Source organism: Nannospalax galili, unplaced genomic scaffold (genome assembly GCF_000622305.1).
Source record: "Nannospalax galili isolate Female #2095 unplaced genomic scaffold, S.galili_v1.0 scaffold686, whole genome shotgun sequence".
NCBI lineage: Eukaryota > Metazoa > Chordata > Mammalia > Rodentia > Spalacidae > Nannospalax > Nannospalax galili.
In genome coordinates, this window is record NW_008355472.1 from 300,162 (window position 1) to 313,216 (window position 13,055).

The 13,055-nt window shown below is 49.3% G+C and overlaps 1 protein-coding gene across 1 annotated transcript in view; it reads left to right on the top strand.

Annotated features, from left to right (window-relative positions):
- Positions 1-2,559, top strand: part of P4ha3 (prolyl 4-hydroxylase subunit alpha 3) — a 45,277-nt gene extending 42,718 nt beyond the window's left edge. The window contains 4 exon segments of the mRNA XM_029555894.1: positions 1,006-1,188; positions 1,947-2,034; positions 2,037-2,081; positions 2,084-2,559. Of these exon segments, the coding sequence (XP_029411754.1) occupies positions 1,006-1,188; positions 1,947-2,034; positions 2,037-2,081; positions 2,084-2,241 (474 nt within the window). The 3' untranslated portion in view covers positions 2,242-2,559.
- The last annotated feature ends 10,496 nt before the right edge of the window (positions 2,560-13,055 follow it).

Consider the following 13,055-nt stretch of genomic DNA (forward strand, 5'->3'; position numbering starts at 1 on the left):
GCTAGTGCTCTTAACTACTGCGCCATCTCTCCAGCCCCTTATTGGTTGTTTTATTCTCATGTTACAAATAGACGATCACATGCCTGTCTTCCCTGCCACCTCCAAGCTCCTCAGAGGTCAGAACTCTGAGTCCCCTTCAGCTCCTCCTCTGCAGCCAGTTCCCACAGGCTCAGTTCTGTCCACCTCAGAAGGTTCAAAGCAAGGCTCACAGCCCTGTCCCCAGAGCTCTCCAAGAACAACAGTGGTGACACCAGACTACAGTGTCGGCTATGGGAAAGATAAGCCAGGGGAGAACAGTGATGAGAGGTTTGCTTAGTGTGTGAATATTTCCTCCATGTTTCAGATGGATCAAACACCCTGGCGGCCCTCAGTGACTCAGGAAGGAAATAAAGGGAGTGTCTCTAAAGTACTTTGCCCCGTGCCTGGTACAGGAGGAGCACTCAGTGAGCCCATGTCTGTTGTCTTTGAATGCCCAGGGCCTGGGTGCCTAGGCCAGTATGCCTTTGTTATCTCAGGCTCCATCTAGTCTAATGGCCATGGTTAAAGGGAGTCATGGGGAGAGCAAAAGGAAAAACAGTGCCTGGAGTCAGAACCTGGGGGCTTGCTTTGCTTCTGTTTTATGATTTAAAGGCCCTGTGTATCTCTGTGAGCGCAGGGGTTATGGTGACATCTACTTTGTAGGAGTTAGTAGGGAGTGCCTAAGGAGGCATATGCTTCTCAATGAACAAGGCTTAGATGTTCCACCCTGTGGGTTTCTTGGGCATCTGACCTCAGTGACCCCATGAGCTTGCTCTCTGTGTTCACCACCTGCCCCGGTCTCAAGAGAGACGGAGCTCCCCACAAGCAGAGCTGAGTGTGATCTGCCTCTGCATGCCTCAGGCCTGGAGCAGAGCAGACCTCACGTTAACGCCTGAGTGACCAAAGAGCAACTTTAGCTCTCTTGTGCCTCTCAGTGCCTGCTTCCTGCAAAGAGCATGGAGTCTCCTTATTTAATGACCTGAACAGGGTATCCTTGGCCAGACGTCTCCCAAAGAACTGAGATTCCGAGCTGACACTCCACACTCACCTGGGGCTGGGCCTCTTGTCCTCAGAACGCAGCCCTGTTTTGGTGGAACCTGCGCAAGAGTGGAGAGGGGGATGACGACACGCTTCATGCCGGCTGCCCTGTTCTGGTGGGAGATAAATGGGGTAAGGCCTGCCATTGTGGGTGAGAAAGTGGGGTGACGGGTGCAGAGAGAAAATGAAATGGGGAGCCCCTTCCAAAGGCTTCATGGTGTGGTGTGTACCAGTGACATGACTGGATAACCAATCAGGTGTCCCCAATGATTGGGGCTGGTGAAGAGCAAGGGACCTGGTCCAGAGTGGTTGTCCGCAAAGGTTTACTGAACTAACCAAGAGGCTCGATTCCTGAGCACAGAGGAGAGGCATGAGGTACTGCGTCCTTTCCCTCCCTCTGCATCAAGATGAGAACCATCTAACCTGCTGCTGCCATTTAGCTCCACCTCCTGGGAGGGGACAGAAGAGAAAGTAATGGACAGCAGTGGACAGGTGGGCATGTTCATGGCAGATGGGCATACTCATGACGGCGGACATGTTTCTGGCATGTGTGTTCACCTAGCTCTGAATCCAGAAAGAAAAATGGAAGACAGGTTTGTGACCAGGGGGAGCTGCCCTTCTCTCCTGATAACTTACCAGTTGGGCTTTCAGAATGAAGGGTGTGACCCTAGTGTCATGCATATGGAAGTTAGTTTCCAGTTGACTGTGATCTGTTGGTGTTTTTCTGGAGGCTGATGTGCTTATCTCCAACAGAAGCAGCTGTTTGTGATGCACAGTGGGGCTGGGACTATGGTGGGCATGTCAGCAGCTGCGTACAGGACTTCAGGCTGTGGGTGCACTATGGCCCTGTGCCTGCTGAGCCCGCTCTGTCCCTCCCTGCTCTCTTCCAGTGGCCAACAAGTGGATACATGAGTATGGGCAGGAATTCCGCAGACCCTGCAGCTCCAACCCAAAAGACTGAAGCACTGACAGAGAGCTGCTGTGGAGGCCTATGGGTCACCAGAGAAGCCAGGAGCCAAAGCCAGCAGAGAGGAGAGAGGAGCACAGCCTCCCGGAAGAAGGCCTTGTAACGAGGTCTGGTTCCTTGCAAAGAGGGGGCAAGGAATGGAACCCCCAAAAGTTTGCATTTGTTTCTACTCCAGCCATGAGAGTCAGAGCAGAATGGACATTGCAGAAGAGGGCTAAGGAACACGTTTCTAGTGCTCAAACACTGTTGGACATACCATGCTGGGGGATGCAGCTTGGCTAATGAGTGCCTTGCTTATGTAGAGCCTTGGATTCTATTATACACACACACACACACACACACACACACACACACACACAAATTTGGAAATAGAACACTTCGTCTGACTTCTACTGAAACCCAAGCAGAATGTGTCTGACTCAGAGATCTCCACCACCAGTGGGGTTTATCATGATGATTTCTTTTTTTAGAGTGGAAAGCAACTTTTTCTTTCTTATGATTTTTTAAGTCATTAAAATGTTTATAAATCACCTTTACCCACTGAGAATATTCTTCCATAGTGCTGTGTAACAAAAAGCAGAGTGATGTTACTGATTGTATATTCTGGCAGCGCGCTTGCCTCCCACCCCACAGAGCTGCAGTGTGGGCGGCCGCCTTTGCTCCCCCTTCTCCAGCTTCCACATTTGCTGTCCCTCCAGGTCCTCACAGCTGGGCTCTTTTCCTTGTTCCAGTCCAGGCGATGTCCCTTCAGAGAGGCCGGCCCTGAGCACCCCACTTCTAGCCTCTCTCTGTTATATCAACTTTATTTTCTCCCTAATGCCTCTGTGAATTGAAATTGTATTACTTTGTTGATCTCAGGCCAGCTGCCTTCCTAGCAGGCGGATGCTTTGTGACTCCCTCTTTTCTGTAGACGCCTCTGAGGGCTGCCGCTCACCGCATCTCCACACTTGTTCATTTGCCAGGCTGCTTACACTGGGCTCTCAGGATCCCTGGAGGGACTGGTTCCAAATAAGCAGGCCATCAGCATTTTTGCAGAGATGGCCTTTGAGCTCTGTGGTGTAGGTAGAGGCTTTACAGGCAGAGGCTGAACCGTCCTCCCAGCAGAAGGAAGAGTGAGCTATGGCAGCAGTGATGGGTGACCCTAATATTGGAGGGTTTGTGCCAAGAGAACATTGAGGCCGCTTGGCTTGGGTTCCTCCCTGGGGATGTGGGTGTGTTTTGCTCACAAGGAGACATACAATGAAAGGACTAAGTGGCTAGCCTCTATCCCACCTCCACCCCATGCCCTGCAGGATCTCAGCTTCCCAGAGCTCCTTGACCTCCAGCAAGTTCTCTGTCCTTCTGGTATCCAGCTGCCTCAGATGAGTGGCACATGACATGTATTTATGCTGAGTGTATCAGGATTCCAGAAACCTTAAAAATGACTGTCATCTACTCACCCTGCCTCCTCTGGCTCCACAAGACCAGGCCTGAAAGAAAGCTACCATCTACAGTGAGGCCACCCTCTTCTCTAAACCCAAACGTCTCAGAATTACTGGTTCAGTCTCAGCTAATCACAGCAACCATGAACTTACTGAAGTGGTAGTGTTTTAAAGATCGCCTATGAGCCAGCCAGACAGCTCAGTGGGTATAGTGCTGGCAACACAAGCCTGGCAACCTGGGTTCAGTCCCCAGAACTCACACTGGAAGGAGAGAACTAACTCCCCAAAGCTGTGCTCTGACTCCCATGGCACAATCTACAGACAGGGATGCAGTGTGACAGCTAAGCAGGTTGCTCAGTGTAGGAAGGGCTTACAATGTAGACAGAATCTGGATGCTTCTACTCAACCTTGCACCAAAAAACTGTTTATAATGCAAACAAGCTCACTGAGCCATGTGCTCTTGTGACCTGGGCACCTGATCTTGATCCCTCAGGACCCCACTTTGCCCTTCACCCAAGATAGTGAATGAATGTGGGTGTGCCTGAATTTGCATATCAAAGTAGCAAATTTATATTCATATCCTCTTTGAAAGCAGTGAGAATTGAGAAGGCTTGACATTGTGCATATGAGCTATTTTAGGCTTAGGGATCAAATGGCAAGATTCTTTGATAAAATTAAGGTGGATCCAAGCTTTGTAGTCCCCCAGTTCATGCGGGAGGGACTATTTGACTAAAGTATGGGGGGAGCAAGTTCCTGAGACATCAGAAGGAGCAGATGGTCCTCTGAATTCAGGCCCACTCTTAGCCTCAAATGCTAAGAGTCAGGCTGAGTCTTTATTCAGGTACGACTGTATTATGGCTTAGTAACACCATAGCCCAAGGTTCAAAAGTCTGGCTCCAAACTTGTGCATTTAACACAAGCGCTTGTAACCGTGAGATGTGAGATGTGGCTACTGCCGAACAGCTCATAGGTGACAGAGACCTGGATAGTCTGGCTGCTAATTAAACAATGGCTGCTTACTTGACATTTCTTAGGAGTAGACCTAGAGCTCAGGGCTCTGTGGATGCACAGAGAGGTAGGATATGACTGTCCCTGGGTGCTGAGGCCAGTGCAGGCTGTAGTCCCCAAGAGAGATGAAACTCATCTTGAGCTAAATAAGTCTTTATTACATGAACTTTTCCTAGGAAGTATAAACAAACATCTCTTCCCCTAGACAGGGCACCAACAACAGACCAAAGAACTATGCCACCAAGTCCAGCTTGGGGAACCAATGAGTTATTGGGCTTACTTACAGAACACGGGTGAGAGGTTACTTACAGGTGCATGGGTGACCCCCAAACAGCCTCATCACCAGGAAGTCTCACCCCAGCCTGGACTTCCTCATTGCTGCATAGTTGATGCCCCTCATCAGGTAACTTCCCACTCTAGCACCTCCCACCATGTGCAGCTGGGGTACAGCTGTCAGGGAGGTATAGGAGGGAATGGTTGGATCTGGTGGGGGGCGGGGTCTGAGGACATCCTTACTCCTTCTGTGAGGGAACATCAATAGGCCCAGTCCTGAGGGTCTCTTGTGAGCAGTCACAGCTGCTTCTGATGAAGATGGCAGTGGCTGTTCTGCATTGAGGACAGTGTTCTACAACAGTAGCATTTAAGCACAATGAGAAAATGTTCCTTGAAAGAACAAAAGGAATTACCAACTGATCGCTGTTATCAAAGGGATCATTAGCAGTGGGTTAGTTGGGTATATTAGTCTATTTTCTTTTATTATAACAAAATATCTGTGGCTAAGTACTTTGTAAAGAAAGGAGGGTTGGGGCTAGAGAGATGGCTCAATGTTTAAGAGTACTAGCTCTCTTGCAGAGGACCCAGGTTCAGTTTCCATGGCAGCCAACTCTCTGTAACTCCAGTTCCTGGGGGATCTGATGCCCTCGTCTGACCTCTGCAGGCACTACAATATGGGTGCACTTTCAAAGATGCAGGTAAAACCAGGCATGGTGGCGCACGCCTTTAATCCTAGCACTCGGGAGGCAGAGGCAGGCGGATCATTGTGAGTTCAAGGCCAGCCTGGTCTACATAGTGAGTTCAGGTTAGCTGGGACTACAGGAGACCATGTCTCAAAAAGAAAAAAGAAATGTAGGCAATATACTCATACACATAAAATAAAATAATAAATTAAAAAAAAATAAAAGAGGGTTACTTAGCTCTCAGTTCTAGAGGTTCAAATACATCACCCTGGTGAGGCAAGAATGCCAGACATTCAGGGGTCAGGCTTGCTCTTTTATTACAACACTCTGGAGAACTAACCAGGGCCCTATGAGAATTGCAGTAGTTCCTTTCAAGTGCAGCACCCTAAGTGACCAAATTATTTCCTATTAGCCCTACCTCCAAGGTACTTTTATGGTCTGAGAGACATGAGGTCTAGCTGGCAGGTATAGGCCACTAGGGGCAGGCCTTTGAAGGCTACTCCCACCTCTGGCTCTAATCTAGTTCTGTGCCTCTTGGTTAGCTGAGATGTAGACAAAGCCACCCTTGTCACCACGCCTTCCCCACCACGATGGACTGTAAATGCTTGTCAGTGTGAGTCAAAGTAAGCCTTCCCTCCTTGAGGCTGTTTCTGTCAGATACTTTGTTAGATGCAAGTCCTGTCACTTAATATAACTCCGCTTCCAAGACATAAATCCTTGGGGGCTATGCTCACGCCACAGCATGGAGACCCTCGTTTGCTAATTCAAATTGCTCAGACCAAGAGCTTCATTGTGGGCTTCTGCTGGTCATAGGCCCAGACCCTAAAGTCATCTCAAGACCTGGTAGCCACGAATGGAGATGTGATGAGAGGGCTCTGGGGGCCTCCCTTGGCTCCAACAGGCTTCATGGAAGAGGAGGGTGTGAAGATGGGAAGTTCCCAAGAGGGACAGATTGGGTCTGTCCCCAGAGATACCTCACTTTTGGTCACCATGTTAGCTTTCAAAACACTTCTCTACTTCTCTGGAACCTCCTCTCCCCAGGGAGGATGAGAGAGCAAGTGCTATGGAAAGGCAAGTGCTCAGTGGCTTGCTAGGGTGATACAGCAGAGCCAGGCCTAGACACCTGGCTTGTGTGTCACCCAAGGCCATGTCCCTCCACCACACTACAGATAGGACACAGAGGCTTCCTTCATTCACATCACACTCCATCTCCTTGGCCTCTGAGAGTCTGACTAGACCTGCTAAAATGTCCAGTGCAAATGGGTAGGTAATGAAGTCAAATAGAACTGGCTGCTGGGATGTAGCTCAGAGTTTGCCCAGCATGCACTGCACAGCATGCACTGGCCAGCACGCACAAAGTCTTGTTTGATCCCAGCACTGTGAGTCTGGGGAGGTGTTTAAAGGAGAATGGCCGGATGTTATTATCACATCATTTTCTGTCTCTCTTTTTGAGCTCTGTGAGATGTTTGCTAACAGTCTTGCCCAATTTTGACTCCAGCTTTAGGCTATGTATCCCTCAAAAGCCTTATTCCAGGGGTTAATCTTCACTGACTGTGGTTATATTAGTAATTATGTGCTGATCATCTGTTACAGGCTAGTGCTGTGCTAACGACTTATGTATACCTGTCTCCTTTATTCTTCTTTTGGTTTATTCTTATTTTATGTCTATGAGTGTTTTGCCTGCATGGATATGTGTATCACATATGTGCAATGCCTGTAGAGGCCAGAAGAGGGTGTCAGATCCTGGAACTGAAATTACAGATGGTTGTTAGTCATCTTGTGGGTTCCGGGAACTGAAAGCAGATCCTCCGCAGAGTAGCCAGTGCTCTTAACCACTGAGCCATCTCTCCGTCTTCTTTATCCGTCATAGTACGTTCTATTATGCCTATTTTACAGATGAAATTGAGGCAGAGAAAGTATATCTTGTGTTGGTCACATAGCTAAAAAGTGGCAGGGAGCTGGAGAGACAGCTCAGTAGGTAAAATGCTTGCCATGAAAGCATGAGGACCTATTTGTAATTCAAGTGCCAGGCAGGTGGAGACAGGAAGCTCCCTGAGGCTTAACAGACAACCAGCCCAGACTACTGGATGACTTCCAGGCCAGTGAGGGACCCTGTCTCAAGAAAACAAAGTGAACACTGCCCACAGAACAATGCCTGAAGTTGACATCTGACCTCCATGTGCACATCCGCAGACATGCACACACACCCCTGTCCACATCCATCTGTGCACACAGGTCTACTCCTCTCACCCATCCACACCACATACACACACAAAGTGGTAGGAGGAGAACTCAAACTCAACTGTCACCAAAACTCTTACCCAACCCTCCATTGTTTATGCGATGTTACTTCTGTTGTCAGTACTTTGGTCCCATCAGAAATAATATCTTTTGGAGCTGTGCTGGATAGCTTTAGTGTCAACTTGACACACCTGGGTTGAGGGAGCCTCAGTTGGGGAATTGCCTCTATTGGACTGGCCTGTGGCCATGTCTGAAGGGCATCTTCTTGATGAGTGATGTGGGAGGGCCCAGCCCACTGTGGGTAGTGCCACCCCTGGGCAGGTGGGCCTGTGTTGCATAAGAAAGCAGGCTGAGCAGGGGCCAGGGAAGCAAGCCAGTAAACAAGTGTTCCTCCATGGCCTGAGCTCCAGCTCCTGCCTCCACATTCCTGCCCTGAGTTCCTACCTTGGGCTCCCTGATGAACTGCGACCTCGGAGTTGTAAGCTGAATAAACCCTTTCCTCCCCAAGTTGGTATTGGTCAGAGTGTTTTGTCACAGCAATGAAGAACAAACTAGGACAGAAATTGGTACCAGAGAGTGGGATATTGCTGTGACATACTGACCTTGGTGTTTTTGGGAGGACTGTGGAAGTGTTTGGAACTTTGGGCTGGAAAAGTATTGCGTGCTCAGAGTTTGTTGCAGTGGAGCTTGGAACAGTTATGCTGAAAGAGTTGTAGGTGATGGCGGCCTGGCTTGTGAAGCTTCAAAGGGAAGTGGAGACTGTCAGGGCTGTTCACGTTAGATTTTTGGATTGAGAATCTATGAGTTCTTGTCAGCTGGGGCTGAAGAATCAGCTGTGATTAAGAGACCAGAACCTGAAGTAAAACCTTTGCTTTACTGGGACAACTGATGCTAGTTAGCTGGGACTGAAAAATCAGCTGTAAGTAACAAGAGACCAGCATCACTGAGGTGAAATCTTCTGGGAGGTATTTCCTCAGGGTCAGCACACAGAGGGGACCCGCACCTCTATTTCAAGCTGAAAGCAGGACTTGGTAATGTGTAAGAGTCTCCTGCATGGTTCTAGTGTTAAAAGCGTGAAGGGGTCACAGAGAGTAGCTGAGGCTTGGCACCCTGAGAGTCCAGGAAAAGCCACGGTGAAACTGCAGCCTCAGTTGCAGTGAAGACCTCGGGACTGAAGGGGTCATGGAGAGAATCTGAGGTTTTGCACCCCAAGAAGCAAGAAGAGGCCATTGGTGAAGGTGTAGCCTCAGTTTCAGTGGAGACCCCAGCTTTTTGGAGATGCCAGGACTGTGGAATGACCAAGGACAGCAGTAGGTGTGGAATGGAACTGGCCTGGGTCTGTGAGAAGAGCTCGTGTGCTGTGGACAGCAGAGTCAGAGAAGTGGAGCTGCCAGAACCCTTTGGAGCCCAGAAGATCACAAGTGAATCCCAGATGTCCAGCCTTGAGCTGCTTTACTGGACTTAGGTTTTGCTTAGGTGTGCCCAATTCTTCCCTTTGAAATAAGACAGTACTTGTTTTGGTGTTTGGATTTTTTAAGGACTGTGGGGTTTTTAAGGTTGTACTGTCTTATGTTGTGATATTAACATCATATCTTGGGGACAGAAATTGGAACATTATGGTTTAATAGTGATGTGTGTGTCAAGTTGACAAGGGGTCAATTGTGCTGGATAGCTTTAGTGTCAATTTGACACACCTGGGTTGAGGGAGCCTCAGTTGGGGAATTGCCTGTATTGGACTGGCCTGTGGCCATGTCTGAGGGGCATCTTCTTGATGAGTGATGTGGGAGGGCCCAGCCCACTGTGGGTGGTACCACCCCTGGGCAGGTGGGCCTGTGTTGCATAAGATAGCAGGCTGAGCAGGGGCCAGGGAAGCAAGCCAGTAAGAAGTGTTCCTCCATGGCCTGTGCTCCAGCTCCTGCCTCCATGTTCCTGCCCTGAGTTCCTACCTTGGGCTCCCTGATGAACTGTGACCCGGGAGATGTAAGATAAATAAACCCTTTCCTCCTCAAGTTGGTAGTGGTCAGAGTGTTTTATCACAGCAATGAAGAAACAAACTAAAACAGGGGCCAACCATTTTAGGAGTTTGCAACGTCTTCCCAGGTCTCTCTGGTGTGCCCCTCTCACCTTCTCAGATGTAGGTATGTGCTGAACACATGGGGAATCACTTCAATTCCACAAATGCCCAGAGAACACCTAGTGAATGAGCCCCGCCCCCCACTGCTAGATGCGTCATAAGAATCCAAGAAAGCCAGCTGGCCTGTTCTCTACCCTTGAGGCAAAGTTAGCATGCGCCCAACTACAGGATAGAGAGGAGATTTAATGGAAGAAGCTGTGGGGTACTCATCCTAAGAACTGTGAGGCCAGAGAGGGAGGAGAGGGCTGCCACACTGGGGCACAGTGGAAGAATGTGCTGTGGAGGGCAGGGAGCAGAGGCCACCCCACAGGTCAGCCTTTCACACACAAGGGGGCAGTGAGAGCTGTCTGGAAGGAGGAGGCACAGGGGGTGTTGATTCTGGGGGACTCTTGTCCTGCAACACCAAGAGCAGCACAGACTACCCTTTCATAGTATAACTCAAAGAGCTCCCTGTTTGGGGACCTTGGCTGCTCAATCTGGGAGAAGCCAAGGAGCTTGTGCGTTAGGAGTGGGGTGGGGAGGGGGGCACTTTTTTTTTGCAGGTGGTCATGTGCAGTGGAACCATGAAATCAGCTACGGGCTGGAGGACACTCTGCCAGCTACTCATTGCCCCTTATCTGATTCAAAATTACCATTCCTTTTGGAGAGGGAGGAAAGTGGATGTGAAGGAAAGTCGTCCCCAAGTTCTCAGGCTGGGAGCAGAGCCACCTGAGGAGGGCTCCCCTGGCTGTTTCAACCTTTCTCTGGACTTTTCTTTCTCATCGCCAAAGCCTCACCATTTTCTCTTTTGGGGGAATCCAGCCTGCCTCTTTCCCTTATTACTCTCTGTCCACCCCTTTTTTTATTTTCTTTCTTGCACAGAATCCCTTATATCAGGGATCTGCTTGGTTCCCCTTAAGGCTCGAAGGAGGGAAAGTCCTTGTCATAAGTGCATCTGAAATAAGAACTCAGTGAAACTAAAAATTATGTCCAAGGGATGAGGCGCAAAGGATAGTCTCTGGGCACCAAAATGACAGGGTGGTGACAGACATTTTGGCCAAGAGTTTCAGGAGCTCACTCAGATGCCCAAACACAACTACATCTCCACCATGTTTAAATTTAACCAAGGTTTCAGATCGAGCACAACTTTAAGGTGATATCCAACAGGTTCCTGTTCATCTGCTTACCACCTTGTGGGCCTACAGGGTTATTTCCCCAGGCCAGAAAGAGTAAGCAACTTTCCCACAATTCCAGTGTATTTCAGGGTCAGAACCAAGGCTGGAAACAAGGTTTCCTGGATCTAAGACCCATGTTCTTTCTTGAGCTCCACAGATGCTTCTGGAAAGAACATCATGGTGGACCATGAATAGCACCGAACCTTGACAGTGTTTGAATGGGCACCGACCTTGTGTGTGGTCTGTCAGTTATTCAGAAAGGCATAGCTGATGGCCTTTCTGCATCAGACCATTTGCAGGGGAGGCTGGGACTGAGTCTTGATGTTGAGCTCTCTTCTAGTTTGCTCTCTATTGCTGTGGTAAGACATGGACCAAAAGCAACTTGGAGGAGGAAAGGGTTTATTTGGCTTAATGTTATAGTCCATCACTGAAGCTATCGAGGGTAGGAGCTCAAGCAACTTGGAGGTAGGATCTGAAGCAGAGACCACAGGGAAGGCTGCTTGCTTCTTCTAGCTTGCTCAGCTACTTTTTGGGGGGAGGGGCTCTTTTTGAGACAGGGTCTCCCTGTGGATCAAGCTGGTCCGGAACTCACTATGTAGATCATGCCAACCTCAATCTCACAGAGACCCGCCTGCCTCTGCCTCCCAAGTGCTGGGACTAAAGATGTGCGCCACCACCCGGCCCAGTTACTTTTCTTCTACAGCCCAGGCCACCTGCCTAGGGATGACACTCCCCACAGTAAGCTGGGCCCTCCTCCATCAATTAGCAATCAAGACAGTGCCCCACAGATATGCCCACAGGCCAGTATGATGGAGCCAGCTCCTCAGTTGAGATTCTCTTCTTCCTAGGTATGTCTAGGTGTGTGCCAAGGTGACAAAAACCACCCAGCACAGGCTCTAAGAAACCCCAATGACAACGGGAGTGAAGTACTGTGGCAATACTGACATGTGAAAACAGCGGCAGCCCTGGAGAACTACCAGAAGAGGAAATGCTGTCAAAGTCCCAAGGGACAAACCTAACGTGCTCTTCAGTGCTGAGAATTCAGATATATCATGCTAGGAGGGAAGAGTCTATTCTATAGTGGTTTTGAAAAAATGTATTAAAAATTTCTACCAAATGTTAAGAATTCTACATGGCTCCTTGGGGCACTAACCAGCCTGGAAACCGCTCCCTCCACTATGACCTCTAGGCTCTGTGGTTCTAGAATCTCTGTTCTTCACTCTGGCTATAAAAAAAGGACTTGGAGTGGTCAATGGGCTCACCCTAGAGGAACAAAGCCTTCCTCTGCTCAGTACTGTGAGCAGCACCTTGTAAGCCCCTCAGTGCCTGGGGCTAGAGCCCTCCTCCTCTTTCTCAGTCCCTCTGTCCTAGTTTGTTTTTCCACTGCTGTGACAAAATACTCTGACCAATACCAACTTGGGGATGAAAGGGTTTATCTTGCATCTCCCGGGTCACAGTTCATCAGGGAGCCCAAGGTGGAACTCAGGGCAGGAACCTGGAGGCAGGAGCTGGAGGAATACTGCTTACTGGCTTGCTTCCCTGGCCCATGCTCAGCCTTTCTTATGCAACATAGGCCCATCTGCCTGGGGGGTGGCACCACCCACAGTGGGTTGGGCCCTCCCACATCACTCAACAATCAAGAAGATGCCCCACGGACATGACCACAGGCCAGTTCAATAGAGGCAATTCCCCAACTGAGGCTCCCTCAATCCATGTGTGTCAAGTTGACAATAAAGCTATCCAGCACACCCTATTCGTCATACAGCTACTTTTTAGCTATCAGATGGTGCCAAAACCCTGGATCACACCAGGGACCTTTAGATAAAAAGTAGCCGTATGACAAACAGTGTTGATCAGGAGAAAGCAGAGTTTATTAGCAAAGGAACACATGGAACAGATTCCCTTCTGGGCAGGGAAAATGTCTGCCCCCAGGTTGTGAGCTGGGGTCTTTTAAAAGGGGAGGCTTCTGCTTCCTGCAGAAGGCGGGAAGATGGAGAGGTATTTTTTTAAAAGTTGGGCAGGGAAAAGTGGGAGAGCGGGACTGTTAAAACCTGTTCTCTTTAGAGATCAAAGAGGAAGCCTGCTGTGTTGGCCAAACAGTAAAGTCTGCTTCTCTTG